We start from the raw sequence: 24,319 nt of genomic DNA, 5'->3' as shown, positions 1-24,319 counted from the left end.
TGGAATCTCTTTTCCTGTAGCTTGCACCCATTGTTCCGGGTCCTGTTCTCTGGAGCAGCAGAAAACAAGCTTGCTCCCTCCTCAATATGACATCCTTTCAAATATTTAAACAGGGTGATCATATCACCTCTTAACCTTCTCTTCTCCAGGCTAAACATCCCCAGCTCCTTGAGTCATTCCTCATAGGGCAAGGTTTCCAGACCCTTCACCATTTTAGTCGCCCTTCTTTGGACACGCTCCAGTTTCTCATTGTCCTTTTTGAATTGTGGCGCCCAGAACTGGACACAATATTCCAGGTGGGGCCTGACCAGAGCAGAATATAGTGGCACTATTACTTCCCTTGATCTAGACACTATACTTCTATTGATGCAGCCTAAAATCGCATTGGCCTTGTTAGCTGCCTCATGGCACTGTTGATACTGGGAGATTCAGTCCAGGAAACCAAATCCGAATTCCATTTGGTATGTCTAGTGAATTGTGGGAAACGTAGTTGAGAGAGAGAGAGAGAGAGAGAGAATATAATAACATCTACAAAATTTATAAAAGATATTTTTCTCCCCAAACAACCAAAATGCACAAAATACATCATGAAAGCTTCTTTGTCAGGCAAAGCTGTTAAAAATAATCTAAGAGATGTTCTTTTTTCAAAAATGACGATGTTAGCCACAGGGCTGCATTTTCTCAAGGTGTAATTCGAGTATTCTGTGTTGAGAGATAAGCTTAGGGAGAAAAACCATTCCAAAATCCAGGAGATAAAATTTGAATTCAGTTAGCACAGGGTGACCAAGTGCGCTCCTTTCCCAGGACACGCCCGACATTTATGCCTCCTCTCAAAGAAGAATTCCAAAAGGTCCTCCATTTTGAGCATGAATGTACATTGATATGAGTGTGCTTAGCTTTCCTATGGTCATCTCATTTTTCTGGAATGTCCTATGTTTTAAAGTGCCTTGTTTTCCTTTGCACTTAGGACCTCTGCTCACCCTGGTTAGCAATACAAAAGTACTTCCTCAGAGAGAGAGAGAGAGAGTATCTTGCCTTTCCCCTGGGACAGGATGCGTTAATTAGTTAATTAACTAGCTAACTAATTTCCTCAAACACTCACCGTCCCACATTTGGACTACGTGTCCGACACTTCTATCTCTCTGCACTGTCTGCCCTCATTCCGTGGCTGGTGGGTCCCAAGTGTCCCGTGCCAAAAGTCGGTCACTGGAGGACCTCATCTGCCCTCATGATGGCTGGCGAGGACCAGTGCCCAGAAAGAACGAGAGGACTGGATGTTGGCTCTCATTGCTCTGGTTGGGTCCCTGGTCCCAGCAGGCGCCGAGGCGGCTAAATTTAGATGCCTCTGGAAAACAGAGCAGCCGGGAGGGAAGAGTCCAGATGGTGCCCTATGTCTCTACTGGTGCTCTAAAAAGAAACAGATTTGGTTATTGATTACATCTGGGCCTTGCAGTTCCTCCAGGGAGCTCTGGGCCAGTGCCAAGCCTTTCTGGGCTGCTCTGTCCCATTTTCCCCATCCCTTGGTTTTCATCCTGATACCACTCCTGGGCAGTTCTGGCTTAGGCCAGGAACACAGCTGAGGGACATGCTTTTTTTGGACGAAAAGCCTGCATATCCTCCAACCCAGCTCCTGATCTACCTTCTTGTTGTTGTTGTTGCTGTTGTTGTGTGCCCTCAACTCATTTCCAACTTATGGCAACCCTAAGGCGGTTAGGGTTTCCTTGGCAAGACTTCTTCAGAGGTTTGCCATTGCCACTGTTGTTGTTGTGCACCTTCAAGTCATTTTTGGCTTAAGGCAAGCCTATCATGGGATTTTCTTGGCAAGCTTTGTTCATAGGAGATTTGCCATTGTCTTTCCCTGAGGCTGAGAGCATGCGACTTGCCCAAAGACACCAGTGGGCTTCATGGCTGACTTGGGAATCAAACCCTGGTCTCCTGATTGTAGTCCGATATTTAAACCACTACATTGCGCTATCTTGTTCTTATTATGTAGTTATGGATTTACTTAGCTAGTTTCTTCCTTCCCTCCCAGCTTTGCAGTGCCAGAACTTACCTCCACTCTGCTCTGCACTCTACCCAACCTTTTGACTTGACACAATTAAATTAAATATAAGCAAATGGGCTAGATTAAATTGTTCTTATCCTGTATCCCTAAGTCAGTGAGAAGGAAGGGTTTTACTGTATAGGTCATCACCAGCATTTTGAATTGTATTCTGAAATGTACTGCTAGCCAGTGAATTGATCAACAGGGAATTACAGTCCGAATCCACAGATTTTTTTTATCCATGGATTAAAGAATCCACGGTTTGAAAATATTTTAAAAAATGTATACATTCCAAAAAGCAAATTTTCATTTTTCCATTTTATATAAGGGGCACCATTTTACTAAGCCATTGTATTTAACGTGACTTGAGCCTCCACAGATTTTGTTATCCACAGGGCATCCTAGAACCAAACTCCAGCAGATATCAAGGGCCCACTTTATATGATCCTATATCCAAGTACAAGGTCACTTTTGAGGGGGGAGCGTCCCCACCCCAGGGCTAACCTGTCTGTCTCCAACAGGAGCCCTACTACGTCCGTTGCATCAAACCAAATGACCAGAAATCCCCCTTGTTCTTTGATGTGGAACGCTGCCGCCATCAAGTCTCCTACCTGGGTCTGCTGGAGAACGTCCGCGTCCGGAGAGCCGGCTTTGCCTACAGGCAACCTTACGACCGCTTTCTGCTCCGGTAGGCATGCCTCCAGGCTCCACAGCTGGCGACAGTTTGTCCTTTTTGGGGAGACCCATATGAAAGGGACCCTTAGGTGACCAAAATAAGCCACTGGGCACCACATACATGCAAGCACCTCCCAAGTCCCTACCAGGCAATGTCAGTTTGTGGCTTCCATTGCAATTGGGTGGCGAAGGCACACTGGGATTCAACCTGATCTATAAATGGAGGCTGATTCTGCACGACAGAATTAATGCAGTTTGATACTGCTATGGCACCAAAGTTCTTTGACAGAGAAGGCTAACTATTTCATAAAACTACAAATCCCAGGACTCCATAGCATTAAGCCCTGGTGGCGCAGTGGTTAAATGCCTGTACTGCAGCCATTTACTCAAAACCACAAGGTTGCGAGTTCAAGACCAGCAAAAGGGCCCAAGCTCGACTCAGGCTTGCATCCTTCCGAGGAGGGAGCTAAAATGAGTACCCAGACTGTTGGGGGCAAATTAGCTTACTTGCTAATTAGCTTACTTGCTGTTCACTGCTATGATCTTTGGAATAGCGGTATATAAATAAAACAAATTACAGTATTATTATTATTATTATTATTATTATCATAGTCAAAGCAGTGTCAAACAGCATTATTTCTGCAACGCAAATGGAACCAAAGATTCCAAGGTGCTGAGCCCTATATCAGTTCAACACCTGTTAGATAGTGCCAGTGAAGTTTAGACTAAAACCCAGAGCAGATTCAACATTCCTACTGAGATAGGAACCACCAGCTGCCGCCAATGTCCATTTAGGAGAATCCAAAACAGATTTTAAAAACCCCCAGCCTTGTTTATTTCATGTGCTATGTTTCTTCCAATATTAAAGTTCCTCACCTTGACTTCCGAGTGTCCACTGATGGTACACACACTACCAATTAAAACCCCAAGATTTCAGTCACAGCAATAAACATTATTCCTGATAATACCACTGCAATTTTTGAAAAATGTATATTCATTGTGTTTTACAATCGCCATCGCTCTGAAAGGTGCACTAAAGGCAAGGGATTTGCCAATGTCATTACAATTTTCCAGTACTAATGAGATTCAAGGTCTTTTTGTTGTTGGCATGTGTTTACTCCCAACAATATTGCCACAATTCCTATTATGTTTTTGAAAGGCATACCATTAATGATAAATGTACATCGGAAGCCAGTTTGAATGGGAAAAAAGCTCTTGAATCAATAGGAACATGCTAAGTCATCACTTATGTAATTGATTTAATAGCTAGGCTCCAGCTGAGACTAATAATTGCATTTAGGACAGAGGTGGGAAATGTCTGACTCTCCAGGTGTTAAAACTGCAGTTCCCAGCATTCTTCACCAGTAGCTGTGCTGTCTGGGGGCTGCTGGGCTTTACAGTTCAGTATGATTTTCTGCATGATTTTCACCCTAGATTTATGGCATAATAACAGAATGCCTAGAAGCTAAATACCCAAAAGGCATCAGATCTCATCTGATCTTGGAAGCTAAGCAGAGTCAGCCTAGGTTGGGACTTGGATGGGACACCCCCCCCCCCCAAGTTAACATGAGGCACTGTAGGCTTTATTTTAGAGGAAGGAACTGGTAAAAACCACCTCTAAGTATTCCTTGCCAAAGAAACCCCTATGAAATGAGGGTGCCATATGTTGACAGGCAACTTGAGGGCACCTATACACACATACAACAAAATGCCTGCAAACAGATAAAGATGTTTCTCAATAAAACGGATGGGCTTTATTTCCTTGGCATGGTAGGATCTAGGGTCTGTCAAAAGGCCTGGGACTGAAAATATAAAAGGATGAAAACCGGATAATACTAACCAGTCAAAAAGTCCAATGTTGGCTTTGCAAATGTCTTGAAAGAAAATGCCTGAAATCTTATCTTTTAAAGAAGATACCTAGAAACTGGAGGAGAAATATTTAGAAGTACGGGTTGAATATCCCTTATCCGGAGTTTCAAAACCCAAAGTATTCCAAAATCCAGAATTATTTGAGCAGCAACACATGTTTTGTTGTAAGTACCTGTCAGAGTTGACAATATTGGTCTCCGTGGACTAAGGGTCTGACTGAGTTCGAGGCGGATTCCTTGGTTCACACCTGTCTGAGGCTCTGTCTCAAGTGACTGGTTCCTCCCTTGTGACCCCAGGTATAAGATGACCTGTGAGTACACCTGGCCCCACCACCTCATGGCCACCGACCGCGAGGCCACACAGGTCTTGATAGAGCAGCACGGCTTCCAGGACGATGTTGCCTATGGACACACCAAAATCTTCATCCGCACGCCCAGGACGCTTTTCTCTCTGGAGCAGGCGCGGGCGCAGTTGATCCCCATAATTGTGTTGCTGCTGCAGAAGGTACACAAAAAGACGCTAGTGTCCCATGTAAGCTTATAGCACAGGGTGACAGTGTAGGGGGAGGGAGATGTAGTCCAAAAAGGACTGTTCCCAAGCTAAGCAGTATCTTGGATCTGTGTCTACAGCCTGCCCTCCAGCATTTCACAGATGAAAACGGGATGCATGTAGCCAAGCAGAAGTTATTAATGTGGGTGGGAAAAATTATGAACACAATCTAGAAGAGGCTTTACAAGTCTGCTTTTGAGGGAGACTACTGGGAAGGGAGGGATTCTGTACCCCTTTCTCCTCTTCCCTCTATTGAACCAGTTGAGTGCAAACTACTCTTCCATTCTGAACTCATTTTGCAGCAAGTGAATAAAAAGAAAACAAAGGGGGAAATGTGGGAAGAGGAGGAAGAAACCGGGACATTTTTAAAGCAACTGGGGGAAAAAGATGACAAAGGATTAATCAGGAATGTCCCTGCCAGAGCTGGACAGTTGAAGGACTTGATATAGTATAGATCAAGGATGGGCAAAAAGCAGCTCTAGGACTGATGTGGCCTTCAAGGCTCTTTATTCTAGCCTCCATAAGAGCATAAATTATGTGAATTCCCCCTTTCAATAAGTTACAAAGAGGCTTTGCACTGTTAATATTTTTAAAAAGCAGCTCTTTGAAAACCAGAAGAGGACTTGGGCCACTTTTGTGGGTGTTGCTTGTTATGGGCACTTGGCAATCCTTGGGTCCCCCAGAGATATGTGGCCCCTGGAGCACCCCTGCTGTAGGCCTTAGAAGCATGGATAAAGAAGCAATGGGGCAATGGGGTGTTGCAAATTGGTTCTATTTATTTGCTATAATTTTTTGGCACATGTCTGCCCCATCTATTTGGCCCAGGCCTGGAGGGGTGCCCTGGCCCGTAAGCGCTGCCGGTACCTGCGGGCCATCTACACCATCATGGCTTACTACAAGCGCCACAAGGTGAAGGCTTACCTGCAAGAGCTTGTCCAGCGCTTCCAGGACGTGCGCAGCATGGCTGACTATGGCAAGAGCGTGGCTTGGCCAGAGCCCCCTGCTGTGCTGGCACATTTCCAAGAAAACAGCAAGCTCATTTTCCGCAGGTAAGAGTGGCAGGGGTCCGGTGGGCATGGGGCGGGCAGGAACATTGTGGGACCAGAGTTGGTGAAAGCACTGCTAAATGGGCTGGGCGGGAGGGCTCTAGAAATGATGTAAGTGGGCAAATGAGGGCATTGCCCACATAAATAAGGACAGAGCAGCTGTGTTGGTGAAGGAAGCTGTCAGCCAGATGACCATTCCCAAATAAGCTGTCCCCTGCCCTGAAAGTCTGGGAGATAAACATGCAAATCAACATTTAGAAATCTGTGTGAAAACAATATACTGTATATACTCGACTATAAGTTGACTTCATGTATAAGTTGAGGACAGGTTTTGGGGCCAAAATTATAGATTTTGATATGACCCTTGGATAAGTCAAGCGTAAAACCTAGGGGCATGTAACCAAAGATCTAAGGGATGAAGCAAAGGAAAGTAATGCCTAAGAACTTTCAAAATCCCATCAGACGTATCTGTTTGTGCTCACACTAAGGCTGGCTGGATGAGAGAATAGAAGGGAACCAATGCTTCCAGGATAGATTATGCTCTGACCTTTCACCAGGGGATGGTTCCCCTTTTGTTTATAATAGTTAAAGCATTATAGATACTGAAAATGGACTGAACATGGACCTACATGTGATGATTTTTCATCCTGCTTTCTGTTGTACTTAGTAATTAAAGCCCCCCCGGTTTGAGATTGCTCTGAGGCTCCAACCATCTTAACTCAGCCTTGGAGATCCTGGAGTCTGGTCCGCTGTGTTGCAATGGCAAATACGTAGCATCCAAGGGATGGGATTTCAGCTGGGCCAGATAACTCTCTTTGCGTCTCTTGGGTTCTTCTGCAGGTGGAGAGCCAGGCAGATTGTGAAGAACATCCCTCCATCCGATATGGACCAGATCAAGGCCAAAGTGGCTGCTCTCGAGGTCTTGCAAGGCTTACGGAAAGACTGGGGCTGCTGCCGGAACTGGTGCCGAAACTATTTAGTGTTGGTGAGCATTTTCACTGAGGATATCAGGGCACCTCCAGATTGGTTTACAGGAATGTGAGTACAGTACAACCCCCATATCTTTGGGGGATTTGTTCCCAGGATTACGGTAGAAAAGTGAAACAATCAGGAATCGGGACAATCGGGAAGACGGGTCAGGAGGAAGAATAGAACAATTCTTTTTTTGCAGATCTTCCTCCAGTATTCAAACTTCCTAAAGTGTTCTGGAGGAATTTTCTGTGCAGAAAAAAACCCCAAAGATCACTATGTTTCTTGTGCAGGAACTTGGGTTTTTGAGCAAAAAAATCTATGCATTTTTCTACACATAAATATTATCCAGAACATTTCAGCATTCTCAAACGGAGAGGCATAAGCTGCACATAAATACTTATTTTCTCCTGCAACAGGGAGAAAACTACTATTTTTCCTTGCAAGCAAGGATGGAATAATCAAGGATTTGTGTCCTAAAACACACATGTAGAAAGCCTATCTTTTCCAATATAGCAAAGCTGCAGGCCTTCTTTTAAAGGCTAATCACTGTTTCCAGAATCTTCCAGCGGCTGTACAGGTTGAGTCTCCATTATCCAAAGTACTTGTGACCAGAGGTATTTTGGGGATTTTTTTTGTATTTTAGAATACTTGTATTTGCATATATACACATAATGAGGTATTTTGGAAATGGGATCCAAGTCTAAATTTTAAAATATTGTGTATAAATATTGTGTATAAATAAAACAATCATTTATGTTTCATATGTACCTTACACACATTGGCTCAAAACACACTGCAAAAATAATCCAGTTTGAGACTGCTTTAAATGCCCTGGCTCAGAGCTAGGGTATCCTGGGAATTGTAATTTATTGTGCCACCAGAGCTCTCTGATAGAGAAAACTAAAAGTCTCACACAACTAGAGTCCCCAGCATTGAACCAGGGCAGTTAAAGCGGTCTCAAACTGGATTATTTCTGCAGTGTGTTTTGGACCATAGTCTGAAGGTTATTTTATACACAATATTTTAAAATGATTTTTGTGCATGCAACCAGGTTTGTGTACATGGAACCACCAGAAAGCAAAGGTGCCAACATCTCAGCCACGATTTTGGATTTTGGCCTAGTTCAGGTTTTGGAATTCTGGATAACAGAGACTCAACCTGTTAATATTCTCCTTTTTCTCCAAATAAGCTTTCTTCAGAGAAGCTGTGGCAGAATTTAGGGCCACAAAAACAACTGAGGGCCACCATACAGCTGTGGATGGGGAAATAGGGCTTGCTAGAGTTCACTTTCTTGTGTGTCTTTTATAGAGACGCAGGAGGACAGAGGCACTGTCTTGTGCTCCAGTTCTGGGCCAGAGAAAGCATCTCTCTTGCCTTCTCCCTGCCTTTCCCCTGAGCAGTTTTTGGGATGCTGCGGAGTAGAACTCAGTTTCCATAGTAACTGTCAGAGCTGTGTTTAAAGCCCAATTCGGCATCTTCCTCCTCCTCCTCCTTTCTTGCTCATCTGTTCCACCTGCGCTCCCTTCTCCCCCACATGCATCCATCCCTCCTTCCCCTTTCTTCCCTGCCTCCTCCTTGTCTCACCTGAAGCAACCCTTCTCCTTTCAAGCTCAGAAGACCTTTCCATTTCAGCATTTTCCTTGCTCATTACCTGTCATCAGCGAAGGAGCGTCCACAGCATGGATGCAAGGCTTGCGCACGACTCAGCGTGTCACAGCCACATTGACGGGGCGCTCTGCCACCATGCTCCCATGCCATCCTCATGATAAATAATACTAATAATAACCACTCACAATGAGAGCATTCTTACTTCCTTGGCTTTCAGGGCCTTTCCAAGGCAAGACTTTGAGAGCAGGACTGTAGGAAGACGATTTTCTGTGATGGCGGGCAGCAACGAAAAACAGGGGAACAGGACAAAAGCAACCCTGAGTTAATACATTAGAGCCAGTATGGTTTAGCAGTTTGAGCATTGGACTATGACTCTGGAGACCAAGGTTTGATTCCCTGCTTGGCCATGGAAACCCACTGGGTGATCTTGGGCAAGCCACACACTCTCAGCCTCAGAAAACCCTATGATGTTTGCCTTAGAAAGTTGGAAATGACTTGAAGGCACACAACTACAATGAAGTTCAAAAATATCAATGAGAAAGCATGTTGTGACGCTTCCAAAAAAGCAAATCAACTTAAAATGTCAAATTTTTCACATGCAAAGAAGCTGTGTAAACTAAATGATGGTGACTAGGAAGCAAGTCCAAATTGTGCACTAGAATGAATTGAAATGTTAATGAAGTCTCATGTGCCATGATTTCTAAAACGACTTTGACCAAAAAACAAAACAAAACCCAACCCTCTTGATTTCAGCTTCCTTTAAGCCTGTTACTTTCAAAAGTCAAAACTGCTAATTTTTTTTTTCTTTGGCAAAGCACCAAACGGCAGAATTGACACCTGTCAAAGTTGAGAATGAATTTTCTGACACAGCTATAGATATACCAAAAGTAAGCGCTATAGCATACCAGTTGTGTGCGCTTGGAAAAACATGTACTATGTTTTAGGAAGCTCATGTAGTATTAGCGTTGGGGTTTTGCAGAATTCTACCGAATCGTTTTCTTTGGATTCTGGAACTGTATTTCTCAGTGCTCAATTGTAATGCTAGAAATTTGGTTAATGCTCTGGTAAAGCTGTTGAACCCCATGGTGATATTGCAGTCATATCTGATTATATCAGCCTCTCCCAACTGGTGCCCTCCTGATAGACTGGACTTCAGGTCCCATCATCCCCAGGAGGAATGGAAGTCGGCAAATGTCCAAAAGAAGAAGTGAATAAAAGCAAGCAAGCAAACAACTTTTTAAAAAATGATTCTTTTTTACTGGGAAATTATTTATGTCGCATGGAGTGCGCCAAGCCGTAAACAACCAAGGAGGGAGATGTGGAAGACATTGCCATAAAATATTGATCAAAGCAATATAAACAAGGCCATAAAAATAGCACCAGTGATTCCCTATATGGCTGGCGTCCAAAAGAAGCCTCCCAGCATCCATCAGCCAACAGCCCTCACCTTTCATCTCACTTCCGCAGAATCCAGAGCAGGGCAGGACAATTTTGACTTAAAGAGTCTCATACCGTCAAATGCTGTACCTTGCTGAGCTTGTTTTGTAGCGTTGGTTGTGGAGGAGTGAATTCTTCCCAGAAGACTTTTAGAATTTGAGGTTTGGGGTGGATTTGCTTAAACCACTCCTAGACAGGCCCAACCAACATGGGACTGTAACAGACAGCATTTCTGGGTGAGGCTCACATAATAAACTTGCCAAGGTGTTGAACTTATTTGGAGGGTACAGTTCAGCACTGACTGTAGTTTCTTTAAAGTGGCTTCATTGCCACACTGATGTGGAAGCCACCAGACGTTACTGCAGGTATGGGCCAAGTGTAGCTCATGGGCCCTATGAAGCTCCTGGGACCCACTTTCTGGGCCTCAGAAAAGTGAGACAGTTAAACACGGCAGTTTAAAAATATCAGTGAGATTCTAGGCTGCATCAATAGCAGTACAGTGTCTAGATCAAGGGAAGTAATGGTGCCACTCTATCCTGCTTTGGTCAGACCCCACCTGGAATAATTCTTTGTCCAGTTCTGAGCCCCACAATTCAAAAAGGACATTGAGAAACTGGAGTGTGTCTATAAGAGGGCAACCAAAATGGTGCAGGGTCTGGAAATTATGACGCCCTACAAGGAGAGACTTAGGGAGCTGGGTATGTTTAGCCTGGAGAAGGGATGGTTAAGGGGTGATATCATAGCGCTGTTTAAGTATTTGAAGGGGTGTCACATTGAGGATGGAGCAAGCTTGTTTTCTGCTGCTCCGGAGAACACCACAATGGAGCAATGGGTTCAAGCTAGAGGAAAAGAGCTCAACATTAGGAAGCATTTCAAAGACACTTTGAGAGTGGGATATGCTGCCTTGGAGTGTTGTAGAGTCTCTTTCGTTGGAAGCTTTTAAGCAGGGGCTGGGTGGCCATCTGTTGGGATTGCTTGGATTGTGTCTTCTTGCATGGCAGAATAGCATTGGATTGGATGGCTGTTGCGGGTCCCTACCTACTCTGTCATTCTAGGATTCTATGATTTCCCACCTCAGGATAGCCAGACTAGACCTGGAATAACTGTGGTACGTTACAGACTGCCGCTTTGCAGCGGTCTGCTGGCGCTGCTGTTTGCTCCACGAGGGAGCTGCAGCAGCCAAACCGCACGACTCCTGCACGGAGCAAAAAAGAAGCTCCAAAATGGAGCTTCTTCCTGCGGCGCAGTTATGACGCCGCGAGGGGCCAATGGCGCACTCGCGACATCATAAGCGCTGCGCAATGTGCGGACGCACAGCGTCCACTACGTCAATATGGTGGCGGCCATGTGGAACAGCCGCCGCCATATTGTACGTATTCACTACGTACTAGGGTTAGGGGGGTGCGGAAGCACCGCCCCTTCCTAACCCTAATACGTAGTGAATACGTACTTTATGGCGGTTTGTAACCCGCCTGTGATTCTTCTTTGTGGTCTCTGTGAATCACACAAATGAGTTATTCTGCACCTCTTCAGTTAGCTTTGGTTCGAAGCTAACTGCACAGGCACAGAATAACCCATTTGTGTGGTTCACAGATGACCACTTGAAGAACTACAGTTATAGGTAAGCAACCTGCCCTTCTTCATGGTCTCTGCAAATCACACAAATGGGTTATTCTGTGCCTGTGCAGTTAGCTTCATACCAAAGCTAACTGCACAAGTGCAGAGTAACCCATTTGTGTGAATTCGCAGATGACCACTCGCAGAACTACTGTTACAGGTAAGCAACTTGTCCTTATCTTCCTTTATGTCTGAAATGGGCTGCAGCTGGCGTTCCATGGCCTGTTTTCCAAACTGTAGCCAGAGCAAAAGAGGCTAATATGGATGGTGTGCAGCTCCTTCGGAAAAACCATGTTTGCTTATAGCCAACATAACTGACCTGTGGCAAGAAATTCCGTCTTTGGTTAATGCATAGCCTCCAACCTTTCACAGTTGAAAACCAGGACAAAAAGGTGTAGCCAGACAACAGGAGGGCAAAAGTAATTAATGAAGAAACACACATAAAATTACTATTTTAAGTAGAGACATTCTGGCATTTATGCACTGAGTTTAGAAAGAGTAAGACTCCATTTCTTCCCTCCTGCTAAGTAAATTGGGTGCAGAGTACCTCTGCACTTTGAACACTCTTTACAGCAATTGAAGGAAGTGGAAGATGGTGGGAGGAAGAGAGAGAAGATGGGGCAGTTTAAAACCAGCTGAGAAAGTGGGACAGCAAAGAATAAACTGGGGTTGTCTGCCAAACCAATACAGCTGGAAGTTGCTTGATCTCAGGTTTTACAGATTTCAGTAGCTTTCAGGCATCTTTCTGGTCATTGTTACACCAGATTCAGCTGCTATGGCTGAACTGCCTGGCTGCTGGCACTCAATGCATTGAGCAGGAAAAATCCTGCAAGCAAGAGAAAGGGGTCATTCGATGTTCAGTGTTTTCTGCCAGTTGGACCCAAATCTCTTGCAGTTTCCCATTGGTACACTGAAACTCCAGAGATACACAGTCCACTGCTGCTTCTGTGGCCACTCATTCCCTGCATGAGCAATTACCCTGGATCTGCCCCTGCAAGCTGGAGGACACATCTGTTGAATCAGACTGGATGGGAACAGAAGGGCGTCTGCAAGCCTCCTGCAGAGGGTCCAGAGGAGAGAGCGCACTGCTGCTGCCATCTTCTGTTGAGAAGCAGGCCTGTGTTGCTGCTGGAAGCTTTCCTGCTGGTCTGGCTTCAGACTTCCCATGCAGTTACAGACTTTCCAACTGTCATGGTTTGGCAGGGACAGTCCCACTTAACCGTCTGTCATCCCACTTTTTCTGCTGCTTTTAAAATGTCCCAGTTTCTCTCACTTCCTCCCACTTTCCGCTGTTCTCAGCTTACTTCAGTTGCTGCAAACTGAGTTCAAAGTGCAGAAATAGCTTGTTCCCATTAGGGAAAAGAGGCTAGTGGAATCTTGCCCTCCCCAGGAGGCTCAGGCAAAAGCCAACTGCTGCATCATCTCCGAATTTGTGTATCCCTTTTCATCAGTAACTTTTACCATTCTAACCACACTCTGATGTTGCTTGGCCACAGGTGTCCCAGTTTTCATCTGTGAAATGTTGAGGGTATAGTCACAGGTGAGGGCTTTGAAGGAAGGAGGGAATGGATGTTCCTATCTGGAGGAGAAAGAATCACCCATATCTTTGGAAACCTCTGGCCCTGATGTATAGGTACAGGGGCAGTGAGGACCTTGTCCTCTGACAAGAATGCTTCTCCCCAAGTGACAATTTCCTTCTGTCCTCCAATTTCTAGCAGAAAATGAGATGCTGAAGATCATTTAGTCCTAAACATCTACTCTCCTGTGTTCACATTCCCTGGGTCACTCTGTCTGCCTCTTTTCTCTGGACGCTTAAACTGCATTTCTAAATACTCAGCTGAAGTTTTAAGTTACTGCAAGGCTAGAAATATGGAGACTGGAAGGGAATTTTGTAGTGGGGGGGTGATAGTTCTTGTTTTGGCAGGGAAACTTGCTCATTCCCCCCATAGCTACATCCATGAGCCAGGCCTCTGGTATAAGCATGTCTCTTCAGGCCAAAGCTGGCTGGTGGGTGAAGAATCTGGCACACTGGCACATCCCCAGGGAGCTGCTTCCCTTTGTGCCTTCTGTGCCGCCCTTGAGAGGGTTTCTGAGTCAGCACTGGCCCACACGCCAAGGAGGGCAAAGGATGTATCATCAGCCTCCACCTCTGAGCATGGTTGTCACAGACTTCTGGGAGGATGGGACCATTGTCTGGGTGCTGGAAACCAGTGAAACAGTCCTGGAGATAATGTGCCAGGGGATTGGTGCGTATGTACGAAGGGATGCATGTAGGCGAAGGCATCATAAGACTGGGATTCTTTTTTAAATGTATAGTCTCCATGGTGATTACACCCCAGACACACACACACATACACACACACACACACACACACAATTCTCTCAGCCAGGAGCCAAAGCCTGTGTAGGCAGCCGTCCCTGTTGCTGTTTCTATGTTTGTCGGCTATGGAAACCTACTGTGTTCAAGTAGAATAACCTAATGTGCCCTTGCTATGTACGTCCAGTCATTCAAAGAGGGAGAATTGCTACATCCGTTCAACATTAAGAAGCTTAATACCAAATCAGGGCATGTGTCCATTTAGTGCCTCAACTGGCCCTTCCCAATTTGAAGCCTTCCAGATGTGGGATTATGAGAGTCGTACTTGTAGCCCAACACATCTGGCGGGCACCTGAGATATGTCTCTGCCACACCGTTTCAGTGCTTGGATTCCACTTTAACTGCCATGTCTCTATCCTGTGGGATTTTGAGGTTCACAGGTTACTGAGGGATTTTGAATTTTTTGGTGAGAGAGCTGTAGTCCAGTCCAGTCTGCTAAACTACATTTCCAAGGGACCTTGCAGGGATGTAGAAGTAAATACAGTGGCCCCTTAATATCCGCTGGGATTTGGTTCCAGGATTCTCCATGGATAGCCAAAGCTGTGGGTGCTCAATGGGGTAGTAAAATGGGGTCTTTCATATAAAAGGGCAAAAATCAAGATTTGCTTGCCAGGGGCAGAGGAGAAATGGAATATTTTTGAGCTCTGAATGGTTGAATCTGTGGATGCAGAATCCATGAATGCAAAAGGCCAACTATATTGAAATGCAGGTTGTCTCTAGCAGAAAACTCTCGTGAAAGAGAGCACCAATGTTGATTCCAGCACCAAGCCAAAATATGGCCTTTTATTAAAGCTCTTTGGGGACTAATTTAATTCAAAGTGTGCATGTACATGATTTTAAATGGTTACAGCTCTGTGCTTGCTTCATTTTTTATCTTTTGGTCTTGTTGAAATGGTTGATGGTTTTAATCTAGAAGTACTTTAAATTATTTATATTCTATGCCGCCTTGAGATCCCATGATAAAGAGCAGGACAGAAATATTTTAATAAACAAATGGCCCCCAAGGCCCCAAAGGTATTGTTTCTGAGTTCTGCCTTTCCTCCCCTTTCCTTTTCTCTGTTCCAGATCTCATTTTCTTCTCTTTTGCTCCTATCCAGGTAGACGAAAACCCTGCAATGGCCACCCAGTTTGCAAAACAGGTGTCAGTCCTGAAGGACAAGATCCACTTCCATTCGGTGCTGTTTTCATGCCACGTCCGTAAGGTGAGGGCAGTCTATTGGTCTTGTCACAATGCTGGGGAGATAGCCATTCTGCCTGGGCAGGTGGGAGCCATAATCTAAAGTAGAGGTGAGCAAAGTCCAACCCATGGGATAGTGTAGCCCTTGGACCCCACTTTTGAAGCTACCCATCAGTCTCCGAATTCTTCCAATCCCTGTTGTTGTTATTTGCTGTCAAGTCAACTTTGACCTATGGAGACCCTCTAAATGAAAGAGCCTATTGTTATCAACAGCCTTACTCAGATCTTGCAGACTCAGGGCCATGATTTCCCTGACTGAGTCTTTCCATTTTCAGTGTAGTCTTCCTCTTTTCCTGCTGCCTTCTACTTAATTAGTCCTTTCTACTGAGTCAAGTCTTTTCGTGGTTTGAGGGCCTTGCGCCCTTCCTTCCTTCCTTCCTTCCTTCCTTCCTTCCTTCCTTCCTTCCTTCCCTCTCTCTCATGGGTTTACTCGTCTTCTTTCCCTTTACAGATCAACCGCTGCAACAAGAGCACGGACCGAGCCATCCTCATCACAGACCAGCACATGTACAAGATGGATCCCAAGAAGCAGTACAAAGTGATGAGATCTATACCTCTCAGCATGGTAAGTTGGACCTTGGAGGGATTCTGGGACAGTGGCATAACTGGTATATTTGACACCCAGCGGATCATTTTAATACCCTCCCTCCTCCTTCAATAGACTCTTCTGGGTCTGGTAGATGCTACCTTAGAAAGTGGTAGAGTCCCCTTCTTTGGAGGCTGTTTTTAAGCAGACTGGATGGCTATCTGTCAGGACTGGTTTGATGGTGTCTTTCTGCATGACCGAAGGTGGTTGCACTGGATAATAATAATAATTATTATTATTTATATTTGGATGGTCCCTGGGGTTTCTCCTGACTCTGTGCTTCAGTTATTCTATCTCACCACCAGCATGGATGCTTTGATTTAGATTTCCTGCATGGCAGAATGGGGTTGGACTGGATGGCCCTTGCGGTCTCTTCCAACTCTATGATACTATGGGGGTTGCAGTCCAGCACATCTTCAGGTGGCCCATGTTGGGAAAGCTGATTTCTGATACTGTTCTCACCCTTTCCTTGGGCCTCTTAAAGTGAACCTTTTATGACTTTCCCCTGTGCCAGGTGACCGGGTTGAGTGTGACCAGTGGCGGGGATCAGCTGGTAGTCTTCCATACGCAGAACCACGAGGGAGTAGTGGTCTGCCTTCATAAAATGCAGCCAGCGAATGACAATCGGATTGGAGAGCTTGTGGGTGTGCTGGTGGAGCACTTCAGAAGGTAGGCGGTCACTGCTAAAAGTAAAAATATACTGTATAAAGAAATAATTACAGTACCTACATTTTAATAGAGAGCAAGAAGAGTGCACCATGCCTCCGGCATCGTGGCAAACCTTATTGTTGTTGTTGCTATGTGCCTTCAAGTTGACTTGACCTAGGTTTTCTTTGTAAGCTTTATTCAGAGAGAGTTAGAGAGAAGTCACCCATGATGCATCTGTACTGTAGAAATAATGTGGTTTGATACCATTTTAACTGCCATGGCACCATCCTATGGAATCCTGGAATTTTTAGTTTTGTGAGGCACCAGGACTCTATGGCAGGAAAGGCTAAAGACTTTGTAAAACCATAAATCCCAGAACTCTATAGGATGAAGCTACAGCACTTAAAGTTAATAATAGCCAGACATACATATATATATATATATATATATATATATATATATATGCATTTTAAAAAGGAGTATTTTTTTAGCTTGCTGGAACAACAATGACTGAATTTAAACATTTTAACTCAAACAATTTATTAGGCGTTGTTCATTGTGAGACCAACGTCCAGCGTCAGTTGCTTCTTTTTAATCACTTTTAAAGTGCAAGAAATGCCATTCAGAAACAAATCTTTCAGTTGACCTTAGTTTAGCATCTGAAGAAGCAGACCAAGTCTATCAAAGCTTCTTCTACAACTTCTTTTGCTTAATTAATCTCAAAGGTGCTACAGATCCCTATGCCTACTAATATTGGTACCCTATATACTCAACTATAAATCGACCTCATGTGTAAGTCGAGGGCAGGTTTTGGGGCCAAAATTATGAATTTTGATATGACCCATATATAAGTCAAGGGTAAAACTTAGGGGCATGCAACAAAGGATGTAAAAAACGAAGGAAAGGAAAATGATGCCAAAGAATGCTGCTGTTTTCCTATCCAAGCATTCAGAAAGACCAGAAGCAGCACCACAATGGAGAGAATAGAGGAGGTTGGTGCTTCTTTTAGGTTCTTGCGGTATAGACTAAGATTTTACCTCTCCTCAGAGAGGGAGATGCATTGACCCATGGATAAGTCGGCCCAGGTTTTTGGGTCAATTTTTTGACTCAAATTTCTAGACTTATACATGAGTATATACAGTATTTACTGATCGGTCTTTACATTGGAGTTTCTAGTAGTATCTTCATGGCTGCCCTTCCAGGGCTGCATCCACACGGGGGGAAACCAGTTTGGCATCACTTTAATTGCCTTGGCTCAAGGCTATGGAATTCTGGGAGTTGGAGTTTGTTGTGGGGCTCAGCTCCCAGAATTCCATAACCTTGAGCCAAGGCAATTAAAGCGGTGCCAAACCGGGTTATTTCCCCCGTGTGGATGCAGCCCAGGTCTTAGACTTCTTCTGCTTTCCTGACTGCCGCCTCCCTTTTGATTAAGGATGGAGAGCCAGCCCTATCCCCTTCTGTTTTCCTGCATCCCTCCATCCTGGCCTTCACATGGAGCGCATTAATCCCCCTCATTAGGCATTGTGTCAAGGCATGTGGGTTCATTTTCAGCCTCCAGCTGTCTCTGCTACATACCTCCAAACCTTCCTCCCACCCCGACTGTGATCAATGGGTCCTTCCCCATCTGTGGTGGGATTAAAGAGAGAGAGAGACAGTCAGACAAGAGCTGTTCTTGACCCAATGGCCCCATGGCACCCTTCTGCAAAGCTGCCAGGGGAGGAGGAGGGGGAGGCAGCAGGCGTCTGAGCTGGGATTAGGGGATGGAAAGCGGACGGAGGTCCCCAGAGATTGACCCACCCTCTTCCTGCAACATCAATGCTTCCTGATGGCTGAGGAAGTCCTCATTTGCCTGGGTGCCCTCAGCAGGATGTCTATGCATTTGATACCATGTTTCAGCTTGGCCTCTAGAAAACTGGTTGGGCAGAAATTGGCACAGACCAGAAGTGGAAAGTATGTGTGCACATCTTTGTTGTTGTTGTTGCTGTATGTCTTCAAGTCATTTCTGATTTATGGTGACCCTAGCACAGGGTTTTCTGAGGCCGAGAGTATGTGACTTGCCCAAGGTCACTCAGTGGGTTTACATGGCCAAGCAGGGAACTGAACCCAGATCTTCAGAATCTTAGTCCAACATTCAGACCATTGCACCACACAGGCTCTTGTGTGTGTCTTCACAGTGGGTAAAAAGACTTGTGCGATTGCCATTTTTAAAAACCAAACTTGGTGAAGAATATAAATGTATGCTTTGGAGTTCTGAGAAAAAACATACAAACAGAAGATGGACATGTTAGTTTGGACCACAACTCCCAGAATCACCCAACTGTCCTGGCCATTGGGGATTCTAAGTAAGGTAGCCCAAAAAGCCCCCCAAAATCTCTTTTCCTGTAACTTGAATCCATTGTTCCACTTCCCAGGCCTCATTCCCACTATGTTTTAAACCAGTTCGCAAATCGGTTAGAAGCGGCTTAAATGACCCTGTCTTTTAAGTGGGAATGTGGCCCTAGTCTCTGGAGCAGCAGAAAACAAGCTTCCTCCACATTTCCATGCTCTGGTTTGACTCACCTTCAGGTCTCTCTTCCTGCTCTCATGCGCATGTTTCAACTTAGGCTAAGCTTCCTGTTGAGGACTTTTCAGAAGCAGGGTGTGTGTGTGTGTGTGTGTGTTTATATGTGTATGAGAAGTGTGATTTTCAGCCACCTTAGTCTATTGTGAGGGCAAGGCTAGCCGGGCGAAGGCTGTCTGGGGCCCGTGTTGTCATCATCCCGGCAAGAAACAGATGGGCTCCTTCTCCTGGAGACCCCCATGCTGCCAGGTCAAGCCCTCACCATCTGTTCCCAGCAGCTGCTGGCACACGCCTGAGTTGGAGTGGATGTGGAGAAGAAAAGAAGGATGGAAAGGGAGGCAGGCGGGGAAAAGGCAGGCTGACTTTAGGGTTTGGGGCAGGGTAGGTGGATGGCGAGAAGAGCGGGTGTTTACTGTGCCTCCCTTTGGAGTTTTACAAAAGGTATTGGGAAGAATTGCTGCACGGTCCTGGCAGGTTAGAAGTGATGAACTGCCTCACAGCTGCCAAGGGTAGGCTGATTTGGCCTAGCAGAGTGGATATCTAGGGGTTTGTGTGTGTACAGAAGACAAACACAGAGTGAACAAATAGCCAAAAGGCTTTACATTTGGCCTGTCTGCTAGAAGAGCGGCTGTTGGAGCGTGTGCAGTATTTGACCTCTGCTACAGAATTTGGCAACTCCATCTGCATGCTTCCAAATGGCAATTCCTTTCAGCAGCCACGCTTCTATGATGATTATTATATTGTAGTTTTTGGTGCTTTTTTTGGGCTATGTGGCCCACAAAAAAACTATAGATGCTGTCCATGAAAGCCTTTGACTTTATATTATTATATTATTTATGCATTTATATCCTGCCTTTCTCCCAATAATGGGACTCAAGGTAGCCAACGCCGTATTTAAAACAACACAAATTTAAACCAATACAAAAGCATTTATGAAAGCATAAATATAAGATTTTTAAAAAAAGGATTAATTTCATTCTGTGACTGCATTCCACTTGCGGAATCCCATTTGTTAATTATATTTCTATCCCATGAATGGCTACCCTCTTCCCAACTTTACCTTCCCAACAACCCTGCAAGGTAGATCCAGCTGAGAGAGAGAGCAATTGGGCCCAGATCACCCAGTGAGCATCATGCTTCAGTGGGGAACTAGATCTCCCACATCCCGCTCCGTCATCTTGTGAAGATGGGGCTATTATTTAGCTTGCATCAATATATGGCTTAATGGGGTGCTTCGTTGTTACTTTTAATTTTTGTTGGTTTTACTGTTGTTGTTGTTGTTTCATGAATTAGTCACCCACTTTGAGTGTTGAATTTGTGCCCCGCTTTTCTGCTGAATGTTATTGTGAGTAAAATAACTGCAGGAATGCTGAAGCCTGCAAAGGGCCACACAATGATCTTATTTGCAATTCTGTGCACACTCAGGCTGCATCCACACTGCAGAAATAACTCGGTTTGGCACCGCTTTAACTCTTTTCTGGCTCAAGGCTATGGAATTCTGGGAGTTGGATTTGACTGGTTTGACAGGTTTGGATGGGAGTTTCCATCCAAGACTCCCAGAATTCCATAGCCTTGAGCCAGGATGCTGAAAAGCTGTGCCAAACTGGGTTATTCAGTAGGCTATGCTTCCCAATAAGTGTGCCAAGGAGTGAGGCTTCCACGGTAAAAGGGTCCAAAGCAACCATCCCCAGCTCAGTGCCTTCCAGATGTGTGTCACTACAACTCCTATCAGCCAGTGGCCACAAGTGCATCTGGAAAATGGCAGATTGGGTTGTTGTTATCTGAACAAGAGACCTCCATGAGCCCCAGACATCAACAGCTGTGCTCATGTCTTGCAGACTCTGGATAGCCAAGGCGTCCGTGATTGAATCAATCCCTCTAACACAGCCTTCCACTTTTCCCAGCATTATTGTGTTTTTCCCCTAATGAACCATGTTTTCTCATGAAAGTACGATAGCCTCCATTTAGTCATTTTGTCTTCTAGGGAGAGTTCAGGCTTGATTTGCTGCCTTGGATTGAATGTTTTGGCTCTTTGGCAGTCTGTAATACCAGCAAACTCTCCTCCAGGACCACATTTCAAATGACTTGATTCTCTTCCCTGTGAGCTTTCCCCACAGTCCCATTTTCACAAACATCCATAGAAGCCAAGAGATCAGTTGATCTGATTTTGGTATGGACCATTTGGGTCTACTGTATATCCATGTGTATAGTCTCCTCTCTGATTGTATGAAGATGGTATTTGCAAGGAATGGGTTATTGGCATCACAACAAGTTTTTAGTTGCTCTCCTGCTTCATTTCTTGGGCCTAGTCCAAATCGTCCTAGTCTGATGACACGATAGCTAGCTTTAAATATCTGGAGGGACTTCATGTAGAAGGTGGAATGAGCTTGTTTTCTGCTGCTCAAGAGACCAGGATGAAAACCAATGGACTCAATTTACAGAGAATGAGAGAGAGAGAGAGAGAGAGAGATGCCATCTAAGCACTAGGAAGAACTTCTTTACTGTGAGAAATGTTTGACAGTGGAATAGACTGCCTCAGAGGGTGATGGGCTCTCCTTCTTTTGAGGCCTTTAAACAAAAATGGATGGCATTTTAGGGGAGTGCTTCAGTTGTGTGTTTCTGCATGGCAGGCAGTTGCACCAGAGGGCCCTTGGGGATGCCTGCCATCTCTAAGCTCCCATGATTCTGTCTCCCAGTCTTCCCCATCTGATTTGACTGGTTTGGATGGGAGTTTCTGTCCAAGAACATCTGGAGGGCCTCAGCTTGCCCTCCTTTGGTTTAGAACCTCTAGACTTGCCCAGTGTTTAGTTAGATGAATGATTTTCTTTTCTCTGTCCTGGAAAGGTATTTGTAATGTAACATCACTGTAACATTTTTAAAGCTGAGGATCTTTCTGGCCGGCGAAGGACTCTTTAACATTCCTGATCTTTGGTTGCCTTAGGAAAGGGCAAGGAGACCTTTCTCGAAAGAGCTGTCTGTGGTGCTGAAGAAATTACATTTTCACTTCTTCCTCAGAACGATATACAGTTGGTTCTCCACATCTGCGGCTTTGACTTTTGTGGATTTGATTATTTTCGGTTTCGATTAATATATTCTCTTTAGGAATCTCTAGGTCCTTCATCACAATTCTGCCAGAAGTTGACCATAGAGTTGCACTGGAGAACCTAGAACTGCCTAGAGAAAACACTTCTCTAGGCATTTGTAGGTCCTGCAGCATGATTCTTTGATCAACTTCTGGTATATGTTGACCACAGAGTTGCATTGGAAGAGCCAGCGATTCCTAGAGAGGAGTTCTCTTAAGTAAATAGGCTATCGTTATTTCATTTCATTTTTCCACATTCATAGGGGTCCTTCACCCCAACCCCAGTGAAGATGGAGGGACCACTGTCAATAGATTCTGCCACTTCTGCATCCCATTTCCCATTCATCTGCCATGTCAGAAGGTGGCTGCAGCAGGGCACACTTCCAGCGCAAGCAGTTGAACTCTCTGACTGGAGAGATTTCTTCCAGCATCCTTTCTTGTGCCCCTTAAGGATGCTGGACTACTCCTTTGGTGTGTCTAGTGCAGCTGCTTCAAACAGCAAGGTCTTAGGGCCCATCTCCACTGAAAGCCCCCCCCCAGGCCCCCTCACAAACATTTTCAAATGACTTGCTGTTGCCAGTTATCTGTTTGATCCTTTCCTGCAGTGACAGCTGGTGATTTAGTGGCACAGTGAATCCACTCTGGGTTTTAGTCTGAACTTGAAATACCCAAGGTGCTGAGCCATAACCCCAAAATGAGGAGGGAAAGATGGGAGAGTTTGGTGAGGGAGGCCATGTTTGCATATATAATAAATAAAAAATAATAAAATTTTATTTTTATACTGCTTTTCCGCGATGATCAAAGCGGTGTACAGAAAATGCAATAAAAACAACAATACAGAATAAAAATTTCAATAAAAACATAGCAATAACACTATATTAAAACATTACATTAAACAAATAAAACCAATTACCCCAAATCAAAGCCAGCTGAATTGTTAATCCATGATGCCAGTACATATAGGGGGAAGCCACATAGTATCAAGGGATATGGGGGAAAGCCTGGTGGAAAAAAAAGGGTTTAAGCTTCTTTTTGAACAAATCCAGGGAAGTGATGGAACGGAGCTCATCGGGAAGAGTGTTCCAAATTTTAGGGGCCGAGATGGAGAAGGCCCTTTGCGAGGTTGATGCATATCTCGCGGTTGGAACCCTCAACAAGTTCTTCCTGGCTGACCTGAGTGTGCGGGGCGGATTATATGGGGAGAGGCGGTCCTCCAAGTAGCCTGGGCCCAAGCCATTTAGGGCTTTATAGGTAATAACCAACACCTTGTATTGTGCCCGGAAGTGAATGGGCAGCCAATGAAGATCTTGCAGAACAGGTGTTATATGGTCGGTCCTGGAACATCCAGCGACCAATCTTGCTGTCATATTCTGCACTAATTGAAGCTTCTGGGTTTGGTACAAGGGTTGCCCCATGTAGAGCGCATTACAGAAATCCAATCGAGAGGTTACCAGAGCATGTACCACCGTTTCAAGGTCCCCCCGGCCCAGATAGGGTCGCAGCTGGCGTATCAGCCGAAGCCGATAACAGGTGCTTCTGACCGTCGCATCCACCTGAGATGTCAATTGGAGCGACGAGTCCAGAAGCACTCCCAAGCTGCGAACTGAGTCCTTCAGGGAAAGTGTGACCCCATTCAGGACAGGTGGACAAATTTCACTACCCGGGGCCCAGGGAGCCTATCACTAGTACTTCTGTTTTCTCTGGATTCAGACTGAGTTTGTTTTCCCTCATCCAGCCCATTACTGACTCCAGACAGGCATCTAGAGGAGAGATGCCATCCCTAGTCACTGCAACAGTCTGAGACACAGAGAAATATATTTGGGTGTCATCAGCTGATAACACCGCGCCCCGTGTCTCCAGATGATCTCTCCCAGCAGTTTCATGTAAATGTTAAATAGCATGGGGGACAAAATAGCTCCTTGAGGGACGCCAGATGTAAGCTCCCTCTTATCGGAGCAAGAGTCCCGCAGCTGCACCATCTGGAATCTACCTGAGAGGTAGGAGCGGAACCA

General features: G+C 45.1%; 1 protein-coding gene across 1 annotated transcript in view; it reads left to right on the top strand.

Moving 5' to 3' along the window:
- Window positions 1-24,319, top strand: part of LOC149310171 (unconventional myosin-Ig-like) — a 56,840-nt gene that overhangs the window by 19,980 nt on the left and 12,541 nt on the right. Inside the window, exons 15-21 of the mRNA XM_089533842.1 lie at window positions 2,566-2,732; window positions 4,885-5,092; window positions 5,963-6,186; window positions 7,024-7,168; window positions 15,292-15,396; window positions 15,883-15,996; window positions 16,532-16,686. Coding sequence (XP_089389968.1) covers window positions 2,566-2,732; window positions 4,885-5,092; window positions 5,963-6,186; window positions 7,024-7,168; window positions 15,292-15,396; window positions 15,883-15,996; window positions 16,532-16,686 — 1,118 coding nt within the window. The remainder of the gene's footprint in view (window positions 1-2,565; window positions 2,733-4,884; window positions 5,093-5,962; window positions 6,187-7,023; window positions 7,169-15,291; window positions 15,397-15,882; window positions 15,997-16,531; window positions 16,687-24,319) is intronic.

This window comes from Sceloporus occidentalis, unplaced genomic scaffold, assembly GCF_023333645.1.
Source record: "Sceloporus occidentalis isolate IW3139 unplaced genomic scaffold, rSceOcc1.0.p SCAF_7, whole genome shotgun sequence".
NCBI classification, from domain to species: domain Eukaryota; kingdom Metazoa; phylum Chordata; class Lepidosauria; order Squamata; family Phrynosomatidae; genus Sceloporus; species Sceloporus occidentalis.
Note: the sequence above shows the minus strand (reverse complement) of the source record. Positions and strands in the feature narration are given on the sequence as shown.